Genomic DNA, 13,457 nt, shown 5'->3' with positions numbered 1-13,457 from the left:
AATTTTACAAAGTGTCTTAAAACAGTTGCATATTTTGTGGAAGATTAAAACTGAAACTATTCATCGGCAAGTCATGTCTTTTGAAAGGAAAATGATACAAACTTTTTATGCTGCAAAGACCATAGATTCCTGCGGCAGTAACTTTGTATACCAGTAATTATACTGATTTGTTTTTTATTAAAATTAAATATTGCAAAGTTAATGGCTATTTATCCAGCTTTAAGAACTACGCGTCATGTATTGGTAGTTTTTGAAACTACCTTTTCATACTCTACAATTTTTTCGGCCAACTTTAAAACAACAAGCACAAAATTTTATGTCTTCTAATTATGAAATTTATCTCCGAATTGAATTGAAAACACAATTTTGAGAGGGCTACCTCTCAAAATTGTAGTTTTAATGCATGATACCTAATCCTGTATGTAATTAAAAATATATATATTATTGCTAACAAGAAAGCCATAATATGTGGAAATCCACAATTTTATGCGACATACAGTTGCATGACTGAAACGAAAATGTCCATTGCATATTTAAATATGTCTGCATTATTCAGAAAGTTTCAAAAACAAGGAACTTTGAATCTTTCGAAAGGTTTTAGTTTTACCGTTTGATGTCACTAAAATTGCCAAGTCGAAGTACAATACAATACAAAAAGGAATTTTAACGTCTTTCGTTTTGAACTAGAATGAATAGGTAATGAAAAAAATGAAGATTAGTTTCGACAATTATTTGGTCTCAAAACTTTGGATTAAAAAAGAAAAACAAGTATTTAGGTTGAAGATTTTTTTTTTAATCTTCCGAACTAAAATATTCTGCTTTTGACTTTTTATAAAGTAAAAGATATTTTACAAAGATTTAATAAAATACTGTTGGAAATGAAGTGTTGGGATATGAACTTCCGCATTTAAACTGCTGTTTCTTAAGACTAATTTCTTTTTGAAGTACGTCTTATCAGCTTTTTCTTTCCGAAACTAATGCATAAAAGATGCGATGTTTATTTGAGGACCATCTCCCGTCATGGTATGACGGGTGAAAATTGTTTCTATATATGAACGAAGCATTTGCCTGTTGGGTGATATTTTGGAAGTTGAAATTTTAACCTTAACTTCAGTGGATTAACGATTAACCATTAACTCCAATAGAGAGCGTTCATTGTGGACCACTTTTTCGTTTCTTCATTCCCCTGAAATGACAGTCTTACCAGTAAAACAGTTAAGTTACCGGATCCAGTTCAGCCTCGTCAAAATAAAGCATTTCCCTGCATGTCAAGCATTACCAAAAAACATTATCAAACTATCATGCCGTGGAGCGAATTTCATTGTTGATGACGTCAGGAGCGTTACTCGATCATTCGCTATTATACATATGATGATAGTAGAAATTCAACTATTACTACACATTAAAATACTTATGCTTTCGGTCTCTAAAATTTTAGCTACAGAAAGAATACATACAATTACTTGAAGGAATAGAGTTATTTTTTAACAATTATTCGTTTGACCATAGTTTATCTGCAATTTTCCTTTCATAAACACCAAACGCATTAAACTAATATTTAACGTTACTGTCAGAAAATATCTTTGAACTTTATGCTGCCCCCCTTCCATTTTAAAAACATGATGTGAATCCATTATTTCCTTCGATATGTAATATTTAAGTAGTTTCTAGACGTAAACATTTAGCAAAAAGAAGAGAGAAAGAAAAATAATCCTATATTCGTTTTGAAAAATAGTTTACGACACAACTTATATTATTTTTAGAGGAAAGTTATTTTCATTAAATTGAACAAAGTAAAGAATCACTTAATTTTGCATACAGTTTTAAAAATTTCTCAGCTAATGCGTACTTTCTTCTTCCACCGTTAAACTCTTCAGAAATAGAACACAGCTTACTAATTAAATAAGCACTTCAATTTGTTTTAATTTAGTTCCTTCTTTTAAAAGGATAAATAATTGTATGCCACATTAAAATAATACGCTTTTCTACTAAAAAATGAAAAAATGCACAAAATGTTTTGAAAAAATGAGAAAATGACAAGTAATAAATAATTAATACAAATTATATGCATCAACGAAGTTAACATTTTGAATTGTAGCATTTGTTAACACGAAATCAATTGTGGTTTTTACAGCTAAAACACATTTGCAAATATGATCAAACAAAAATTTAATAACTCTTTTGTTATTTACAGTTAGAAATACGATTAAATTTTAAACTTGTTTTGCAGTTTTATCTATAAGTAGATCAGTTTAAGTTTGAAACTTCAATTAATAAACTAAACTTAACTTATTCAAAAATAGCCATTTTATCTGAATAAGATCAGTGAAATACAAGAACAATTTTCGGTTCTTGCGTCATCGTTAAAGTTAGGTGAACGTTTGAATATAATACAACAATTCGAAAACTTAAATTTCTGACAGGTTTTGAACAAATATCAATTTATAAAACACACGCAATTTCAAGAAAATTTTTCTTTTAAATATTTACTGACACTGAAATTTCGTATTTTTCAATCTTCCAGATGAACTCTCAGAATAGTTATCGTTAAAATTTGCTGACTCCAGTAACATTGAATCGTTCGTTTTACTTCCAATGTAAATCTTCATTAGCAGATTAAATTCGAATTGACTATTAAAATCAGGAACTTTCGTTTGTTAAAATACATCATCTTGTTAATAGCACATTTTCTTAACCAGTACGTAAAAAATGGCGAAATAATGCATGAAATTCTTTTCACAGATGTGGTGAAATTCATGACCAAACAATTCGTCGTTTTTCAAAAACTCGTCACGAGAATCCTTGGGACTCGAGGAGTTTCGGATGCTTTTGATTTCAATTCTTCTTTCAAACGTTGTCCATCGAGTCGGTACTTTCCAGATTCCTCTGGTATACTGAGTCTGGATCTGCGGAGGCTGGAACCGGGACTGTGGCATGGACTCTTCATGAGCACGTCTGGAACTACCGTCGAACATATGACTGCGGCTATACTGTTGGCAAAACCTAATGCTGGGCTTTCCTTGCTCACGGGTAGGCTGTAAAAGAAACAGAGAAGATGCTTAGAACTAAAACATACATCATTGAACTCACTCACTGAACAATTCTTTTTGCTTAACAAAACTAGATGAACTGTAGTATAGGATGAGTTTAATGTGCCAGTCATGAAATTTGTGCAGAGCTTGCTAGGAAACATTTGTGTACAGAAATATTTTGGTTATCAGATACATACCTGATAAGTAAAGGGCACTATGTCCATTTTTTTTCTTTCAAAACCGGGATTTAATCAGCATCTTACTCAAATTTAACATTCTATTCACGGTAAATGTATATCGATCAGGTACATTCAAAATATTTAGGTGCCTGATAAGATACAGGGCACTAAGTCCTTTTTTTTTAAAACCGGAATTTAACCACCATCTTCCTCAAATTTTAACAATTTATTCAGAATAGAGTATACCTGTCAGGTACATACAAAATAGTTCTGTACCTGATGAGTTAAAGGACTCTATGTCCGTTTTTTTTTTTTTTCAAAACAAGGAGTTAACCACCATCTTCCTCAAATTTTAACAATCTATTCAGAGTAGAATGTACCTATCAAGTACATACGAAATATTTTTGTACCTGAGAAGTTAAAGAACTCCATGTCCTTTTTTTAAAACCGAAAACCAGGATTTAACCACCATCTTTCTCAAATTTTAACAATCTGTTCAGAGAAAAGTATACCTGTCAGGTACATACAAAATATTTTTGCACCTGATATGATAAAAGGCACTATGTCCATTTTGTTTTCTAAAACCGGTGTTTTCCCGCCATCGTACTCAAATTTTAACAATCTATTCAGATCAAAATAAGATACAACTTTTTATCGCATAAAAGTGCAGCTTACTGTATACAAGTGTTTCGTCATTACAAGGGACGCCTTTTTCAATGTTCAGAAGTAAGTTTAGAAACAAAAATTGGATGTTGGATATTGTGACGGATCTTGTGAGTCTTTTGTCGTATGCTCTTTCATCCGTAAACTCACTTCTTTTGCGTTAAAAAAGGCGGTCATTGTAACGCCGAAACTTGTAAACGGAGTAATATACAAATAAATGCTGTTATATCTTATTTTAATTTTTAAATACAAAGGTATTAAATTCAATTCTCATTCTATTCAGAGGCATAAGGCAATAAGATTTTCACTTTACAAACCCGTAAATGACAACTCTGTAAAACAAATAATCGCAAAAGAAAAGCTTTAAACTCATTTCCTTTGTTTTCGTGACTTTTCCCTTTTCCTCCTATGTACAGATTTACACTTACAGTTATAATGGTAAGAACATAAAAGAAAACTAAGAATTGCATATATCTACTCAACAAAAAAAAGAAAAAAGAAAAGAGCTTCTGATTCTCAAAACTAATTAAATAATTTTAAATGTCGTATCTATGACAGATATGCAGTGATGTTCCCATCAATTTTTCTGAGAGTATACTCTCAGTAATAAATTACGCCCAATATGTGATGCGATCATATACATAGTATGTCATAATATGAAAATTTATGAAGCTTGAGGGTATATGCTATATATATAAAAAATGCTTGAGAGTATACGGCGTATATGGAGTTATAACCTATGGGACCACCATTGCAGGGATATGCACTCAAAGTAAAATAGAAGGCACGCTTCATATTGTATGATTGGATGTGCGTCTTATCTAACGAGATGAAAAAACTTTGTAAAATCCATTCTGCAAAAAAACTGTAGTTAAACTAAACTACATTTTAATGCTGATACTACTGTGGGAACTATTAAAGAGAGTGAACTTAGAATAGAAGGAAGTGTACTGTTTAAGAGTCATTTTTTTTAAGCTTGGACACTTTTGATAGTTGATGTCTTCGATTTTCGTAAAAATTTCAGGATGTGTTAGTGGTACTATGATAAGAAAAAGTGAAGTTTATTTTTTTAAAAAACTGATTTGTTTGCCCTTGAGTAGAAGTCAAAGTTTAAGAACGTGAGAAAAAAGAGCTTAATATATGATTGCTTTGCTTCAAAACCAATGGGTGTAGCAAGCCAATTTTTTTTATGTGGATACTACTTGATACTAGGTACATGCTATTTAATATATTTTGGTCGCTCATTCATGGCTTTGAGGGCAAAGGTCAATTGAAAATGCTATTTTTTAAACTTTTTTTGCCCTGTTTGGGCCCGGATATCTGCTAAAGCCGTGAGTAACCCTCGAAAATAAGTATATACCTAACTACTCACCACAGTATAGTACTAAGAAAAACATGAAATAGCATGGGTTACTCTTTGCTTTAGCAGTTAAACGGTCTCAAAGTCGATGATTTTCTAAAAATAGCCAAGTTTAGACGTCAATAACTCTGATCGCGACGCATCAACAACTTTGGGACACAGCTGTAGTTATAGTCGAAGTGGTCTATTTTAAGGTCCAGGTTAGAAACCCATGGCAACTAATAAACTTTTTTAGTTACACGGTCTCAAAGTTGAAAATTTGATCTATAATTTCAACTTATTTTTTTTTCAATTACTCTATGACTGATGAGTTAGTAACTTCGAGAAACAGTTGTAATCATACCCTAAGTGATGTAGTTGATGTAGATGACGTCAAGACAGCGTGATTTTAAATTTTGTTTCGTTATGGTTAACTGTCGTTTATAAGTATTTAAAAATAGTTCTTTATTTTTCTTGAAGCCCAATCTATGTAGTTGAAGAATTAAAAAAACATAAATGCCGCTGTGAACCGTTGCTTTTTCCTTTGATTTTTTAACCTAGAAAAGCATATTTTTGCCCATTAAGGTCATTGTTAGCCTTATCAGCCCAGTGTCCTCACTAGGACACCGGGTGATGGGGTGGAGGATATGATCCTGTCTTGCCTACGCTAAACATATGTCTACGAACTGTGCTGAGTGACCAAAAATCATAAAATGCCAATTTATCAGTGTCTTAAATGTGACAATTGTACTTTCACCTTTCCGCTGAAGGAAATTTGATTTTTTTTACAAGTTTATTGAACGTGTCAAATGTGTTTTAATATGCTATCCTATTGGCAACAGAGAATGGTTTCTTTTCGGAGGTTTTTTTTTCAGAGTTGGAGACCAATGTTCCTAGTTTAGCCAATTTGCCTTTCTTTTTTAGAACAGTGTAGGAAAACGTAATTGAAAATTATATTTTTTCCATGGAAATATGTTATCTAATGAATGTGCAAAAGTTAGAGTAGTCAATCATAAATGAGGTCACGAACTTAGGATGGCCTTGTTTGGTGCACTAAGCATATTTTTTGTACTTCTCATATGCAACTTAGGGGTAAAGTAAAATATCAGACCTGAACAATAGCGGTCCACTAATACAGTGGTTTTTTTCTGTTAAAAAAGAAAAAAAGTAAATCAACACGAAAATAGGTCTCAAACATTTTCTACCTTGATTCTTTGCCCACAATTTTCAGAAAATATTTTATTTGACTAACGAGAAAAAAATTATATTGATTATTTTTTGAAACTTGAATCAATTTTTGTCTACCTTACTTTCAATTGAACATATTTTGTTAAACTATATACAGTTTGTTACTAAACCACGTGTTATGTCTCATTAAAATAGTACAACTATTTGAACACTAGTACTTGTAAACTACTTAAATGAAAAAATAGTTGTTTAACATAAAAAAAGCAGTACCTTACCTTTACACAATATCTGGCCAACATTCTCTCTGCTAAAAATTTAAAAAAAGCTGGTTGTTGATAGATTTTGTTTTGAATGCTCCGCCTTTCAAAGCTTCGGTTCAGTGTTGTTTGTTTAAAATGGCTACATCAGCCACTACTATCCGGTTTTATAGGTTTTACATATAATTTAATGAAGCCATCTATAAAATAAAGTACGAAACTTTTAAAAAAATCAGAAATACATTTTGAAAAGGGAGAAAACTCAACACGTGCTATTAACTATATTGAACAAGTAAAAGTTCGAATTAAAAATATATTTTTTTGAAATTTTAAAAGTGTCATGGGTATGAAGCAGATTCTAAAACTACATCACTTGGAGCACAATTACAGCTGTGTCTGAAAGTCTTGTTTTCGTGGATTAGCTTAGTTGAAACTTGACACTTTATGTTATGTGAGACCGTTTAATTAAGCAAGATGATTAGATCCCAAAGTTTTCTGGCCTGAGTCTAAAACTATATCACTTTGAATGTAATTACAGATGTTTTTCTAAGTTACTAACTCACCAATCATAGAGTAATTGAAAAAAAAAAAAAGAAATTATAGCTCAAATTTTCAACTTTGAGGCCGTATAACTAAAAAAGTTTATTAATTGCCATGGGTTTCTAACCTGGACCTTAAAATAGACCACTTGGACTATAACTACAGCTGTGTCCCAAAGTTGTTGATGCGTCGCGATCAGAGTTATTGACGTCTAAACTTGGCTATTTTTAAAAAATCATCGACTTTGAGACCGTTCAACTACTAAAGCAAAGAGTAACCCATGATATTTCATGTTTTTCTTAGTACTATACTGTGGTGAGTAGTTAGGTATATACTTATTTCCGAGGGTTACTCACGGCTTTAGCAGATATCCGGGCCCAAACAAGGCAAAAAAAGTAAAAAAAATAGCATTTTCAATTGACCTTTGCCCTCAAAGCCATGAATGAGCGACCAAAATATTTCGGCTAGCATGTACCTAGTATCAAGTAGTATCCACAAAAAAAAATTGGCTTGGTACACTCATTGGTTTTGAAGCAAAGGAATCATATATTAAGCTCTTTTTTCTCACGTCCTTAAACTTTGACCTCCACTGAATTGCCAACAAGTCAAATTTGAGAAGAAAGAAGCTACACTTTGTCCTATCACAATACTAGCAACATATTCTGAAAGTTTCAGGAAAATCGAAGGTGTCAACTATCAGACTCCCATTCACTTTGTCCAGCTTTAAAAAAAATGACTCTTAAATCACAGTTTTAATGATTTCAATGTGACCTTTTTGTTTTGTATTTTAGAAAAAAAACGATATCTTTTCGAAGTTTTATTAAATATTTTTTTAAGAAGTCAATTACTTCGCTAAAAATTTATTTAAAAAGTATATTAAACCCCTCGAAAGGACGAAATGATTATGAAAACCACTTTGATTGCTATAGTAGAGCAAATATTTTAGTTGGAAACTAACAAAATTGTCATGAACCAAACAATTCATGATAAAGTGGATTCAACTTTCGCGAGAAATTTCTAAAATGTATCTACTTTTTAATTTCTAACGTTAGTTCCCTGAAGGAGAAAACTAAGTGGGGTCAGTTTGGGTAAAGTGAAACAGAATTTGAATTTTTAACTTTCGATACTTCTCTTTCTTTTGGATGAATTCAGAGAGAAAATTTCGTGCATTGGTGGTCAAGGCATCATGTAATAGTAACTGTGTTTAAAAATTTTTACTTTATGACAATTCGTTAGCAAATAAATTCTTGTTTAATCTTATCGTATCGTGTTTTTTTACCCTACAGGAAAATGGGATCTGCTGCCCGGAGGTCGTATTCGACCCGCTAAGTCCCCCAAACGTAACTCAATAGCAAAAATCATGTAAAGTTTAGTTATGCGCTGGATCAATGATTCCTACATCAATTGAAGGATTAGATATGATTAAACTTACACACGAAATACGTTCGGGTAAGAGGATTTTCAATTCAGCCGGAATCATAAATATATAATCCTTTACCTGGGCCTTTGGACTTGCAGTTTTTCTTTCGTGTTGGCGGTGTATGAAGACCAGGTAGAAGTCCTGGTCCTTAGGCACTGCTGAGCCTTCCACTTCACCCACTCTTGAATGGAACTGTAAAGAGTCGGCACCCTACCCAAGAGCAAGACAATCGCACCATCTAAGTTCTGAAATACACAAACTAGATAAAGCAAAGATTTTAAAAAATATACGCAACTAAACCATAGTTCCAGTAACTGATACTAAAACAGATGTTTAATGGAAAACACTTTTTAAACGAAGTTCAACGAAATTTAAATAAGACAGCATGATTTTATTTTTTATCTAAATTCAAGTGAAATGAGAGAAATCTGTTTAAAGAGCTGTGTTGTTATTTCGAAGAGCATTAATTTAGATGCACAATTGAGAGCATCTCAAAATCTCTTCATGGCTTATCATTTCATTTGTATCCTAGTTTTCATATTCTTACTACAGTTATCCCTTTGTTTTTCTAGACAGTGTCTTTATTTAGTCATATTTTGAATTTAAAAAAAATGATTCTTCTGCATTATTGAAATATTTTTAACACCACCAAAAACACTTAATTTACAGCGAAGATGATTCTAATTTTCGATTATATTTCTCTGATAAATATAGGTAGTTGAAAACATTTTTTGACATAATTTGTGCAAAGTAAAACTACAGAATCAACATCGATACACACTGTAAAGTTTCTCAAAACGTACAGTAGTAGTTTTCTTCACTCAGACATACAATTTGTTAATCATTTAATGAGTAGAGATCTATTAAATTTTAATAGAGGATTGTGTCCGTATCTCATGAAATATTTTAAAAACAACTGAGATTTTTTAATTTGTCTTTTAAATGTTTTGTTTAATCTCGTTCGAATCCATCCTAGAGTTTGAGAGAATTCGCATAGTTTTCAAACAAACAAATATTCATTCAAATTTATAGTAAGAAAACTACTATCCTTATATAACTCATTTCCAATTTCTATATCACTTCAGTTTAAAAGCTAACACTGTTCGTAATTTTTTTCCATTTCAAAACAGCTATTTTCACCTCTGGAAATGTGATCTTTTTCTGTGTTTGTAAATTTCTTCAAGTGTTTGAATTGTGAAAGTAAATATTTAAAACGAAAGTTCCAATGCCGCTATTTAGTATTTGACAAAAATATTTTACAGCTGAAAGTAGAAAGATATAGAAAGAGATATTCATCAACATGCTTCTATTTGCTGAATTTTTGGGGGAAAGATTGCTTTGGGTTATTTTCGAAGAAATAGCAGTATTTTTTAGTTTAAAACCTCTTTCGGAGCAATTTATTTACGTGTCATTTTGATCTTGGACCATTCGCGCATTTTTTTCTTCTTACTTTTGATTGTTTATATATACATAACTCGTTTTGGAAAAATATGATGTTTAATAATTTGAGGCAGTGTTGCCCAACCAACGGCCCGTGGGATATATGTGGCTTGCGAAGCCGATCGATGTGGCCCGCTGAAATGTTCAATGTTATAAATCGAAAACTATATTCTGGAGCCTTACAAAACAGCAAAAAGTCTGCACTTTGTAGTACGAATAATTATTGCAAATTTGAAGTCAAACATAATTCGAAGTAGGTTTCTAAAAAAACAAATGGAAACTTCATATCAATAAAATAAGCATGTAGTAGTGATACAAAAATTTTAAACTTGTGTTTTTTTTTCTTTTTCTGCTTTTGTCCATGTTATGTAAAAAATGATTTAAATATATTGTGGCTTTATATGCGTTCGGGCCAGCGAGTTTCATCTCAGTGTGAGGTGCGAACCTTGGATTGAAAAAAAAAGAAGGTTGGGCATCGCTGGTTTACGGTGACCAACCAGTGAATAAACAGCACGGAATTCCTCAAAAAAAAAAAAAAAGTTTTAAAATTCTTCTTTCTTAGTTGACATAACAGTAAAGCCATCAATTGAGAAGCAACTTTAGCTTTAATCAGAGGACATCTGTCTCCAGCTTGGTTATGTACTATTCTAGGTGCTGTTTATAGACACAGTAACAACAGTAAATTACAAATCTGGAACAAGATGTGCCAAATAATTTCAGCCACCAATTGAAAAACAACTTTAGCTTTAATGAGAGGACATCTGTCTCCAGCTTGATTATGGACTATTCTAGGTACTGTTTACGGACACAATAACAACAGTAAATTACAAATCTGGAACAAGATGTGCCAGTTAATTTTAGCCACCGATTGAGAAGCAACTTTAGCTTTAATATAATGACATCTGTCTCCAGCTTGATTATGGACTATTCTAGACTGCTGCGTCCACACCACGGATGAAACTGCAGTCCCTTTTATGTCATGCTTTGTTGATGTAATAGCATCATAAGACTCGAAAACAAATTGACAATACCTGAATCATCTGAGCTACATCCTTCTGGTTGCTCTCTCTCACGTTGTGGCCATTGATCTCCAAGATCTGGTCCCCCTGCGAAATACGGCGCCCGTGTCTGGCTGCGACACTGCCCGGCTGCTGGACACAAAAGAAAATCATTTTTGTTTGAAATTGGTGCTTATTCGCTTCAAACTGAAACCAAGACATAAATTAAAAGATTTGCTTGTTATATAAGGTATAGCAGTTGAAGTTGAATAAGTGAAAAATAATAAATTTGTTTTCGAGAGAAATACGCAATTGTATCCTGTTTCACTAGAAGTGATAACGAAGGTAAATCAACGAAAGGTTTAACCTTCAATGTTTACCACATTTATTGTTTTCTCGCTTAATAGGGAACTTCCGTCATAAGTACTTTAACGGCATCTGACGGCTTGTTTACATTCTGAAATAATGAAAATAGAGAAATATTTCGCATTACCTTCATTTATTTGGAGGAATTTATTGCATTTGAATGGAACTTTTAATGTTATCTTATTCAGTTGGTTGATTTCTTTAACTTAATTTCGAATGCTATTTGTAAGTTTTGTTTTACCCAGCGGGTTATTTCTTTCTAATGTTACATTTCAATAATTTGGTGGTTTAGTTCTCATGCCAGTGTAATTTTTGGTGACCTTAAATGGCTTAGGTTTTTAAAAGTCCACTAAAAATAAATAATATTTGGTATGCAAACAAATAGTTTCTATGTAACTTTGACCACATATGGCGGCAATAAATCATCACGATGGCTAAAAATGCCCCAAGTGTCGTACCTACGACGGCACAGTGTCTGAGTTTGTATTGATTGAAGTTAATTGGTCGATTTGTTTTTTTCTTCTTCGATACATGTTTTTTGCGTCACCCACAGCTTTCACGAACATGAAACTTAAAGAAAACAAGTTTACTCTTTCTTCTTCATGGAGAATCAATAAATATTATAGCATTTGAAAAACAAATTGATTTTGTTAATGATTTTAGAAAGAAATCTCAGAAGTTCAGAAAAGTTTCAACTTCGAAAAAGTCATTCAAGGGGGCGCTGTTTTCCAACATTCCCAGTGTCAAGCAATGTTATCGCAAAATGTGCTTCCATTATCACTTTATGGAAATATACTATAGTACTGGATTTGTTTTGACGGTGAAAAAGTTTCCATTTTGCCAATAAAAAACAATAATAATTCATACCACTATTATCTATATAAAAAAAGTGTCCTTAAAATCAGTGATTTTGAATTATTTAAAAAGAGTAATTTTAAGCTGTAATTCGAAGTTTTAAATCATAGTATTACAAAATTATGTTACCCTTTTATTTTTTGCTCATTCGAAATAATTTCCGTAAAAAATTCAGATTAATTTTAAAAAATAATTTGTCATTTTGTTCATAATTTTAGGTTTAAATAATTGCATACTGCATCAAACGACATTTAAAAAAATTTTGATGAAGCTTCGATCACTTTTTTTGCTTCCAAAAAAAAAAAAAAAAAAACAGACACAAAATTTTTAATTTAGCTGAAATATTTCCTAACAAATGAAGTAGCTTCTCAGTTTTTTTATTTTAAAATAAACATAGACACTTTATATTTATTCATAAAATGTGTCAAACTGCAAGGAAAAAAAACAGTGATGTAAGAAGAACGATTAATCTTGTCCTGTATACTTCTAAAAAAATATTTCAAAAGTAGTTAAGTCTTTATTCATCATTGCACTTACTGATTTTCATTTTTTCGGACATCATTTTGTGAGTTAAATTGCTCCTAAGCGAAATTACTACGGCACAAAATACGGTGACTATTCTATACCAATAATTCTATCACCCCGTGAGTGCTAAGCTAAAACGCACGCAACTGCATGTTTGACAAGAATGCATAGTCAATTTTTGTGCAAGCAAACCTTAGCATCTACAGGATGATTTTCTCCACCCATTCTATGAACGTGGAAAGGACGCGAAAGTGTCAGCAAACCTCTTGACTTCATAAATTAAGTTGACAATTATTAGAAACAGTTACAATTTACTTACACAACACATAAGAAAAGATGAAACAGCCATCGAGATCGTCGCTAGTCTTAAATTAAACTTTTTATCCAACATGATCTCGTGCGTCGTTTTACTTTTTAACAATGAGGTGTTGCCCTTCGGCGGTTTGCAAAAGGTAAAATAAATGAATAAATTTAACAACACAAATACATTACAAATATGGGTGACATTAATATGACATTGAGATAATCATTATTTTTCTTCGCTTTAAAAAGGCACCTCAAAAGTAATTCACTTTTATTCAGAGACTTAGAGAGAGAGAGTCCGTTACACTGACCAAAACACCGGCGCAGTTTCTTTAAATCTCATTAAGGAATT

General features: G+C 31.9%; 1 protein-coding gene across 1 annotated transcript in view; it reads right to left on the bottom strand.

Annotated features, from left to right (window-relative positions):
• Positions 1-2,779: 2,779 nt before the first annotated feature.
• Positions 2,780-13,457, bottom strand: part of LOC129222720 (multiple PDZ domain protein-like) — a 74,994-nt gene continuing 64,316 nt past the window's right edge. The window contains exons 7-9 of the mRNA XM_054857252.1: positions 11,090-11,209; positions 8,697-8,863; positions 2,780-3,035 (exon numbers count right to left, since the gene is read on the bottom strand). Of these exons, the coding sequence (XP_054713227.1) occupies positions 2,780-3,035; positions 8,697-8,863; positions 11,090-11,209 (543 nt within the window). The remainder of the gene's footprint in view (positions 3,036-8,696; positions 8,864-11,089; positions 11,210-13,457) is intronic.

The sequence above is a fragment of the Uloborus diversus genome, chromosome 5, assembly GCF_026930045.1.
Source record: "Uloborus diversus isolate 005 chromosome 5, Udiv.v.3.1, whole genome shotgun sequence".
In the NCBI taxonomy this organism is placed as follows: domain Eukaryota; kingdom Metazoa; phylum Arthropoda; class Arachnida; order Araneae; family Uloboridae; genus Uloborus; species Uloborus diversus.
This window is presented reverse-complemented; position numbering and strand designations above follow the sequence as displayed.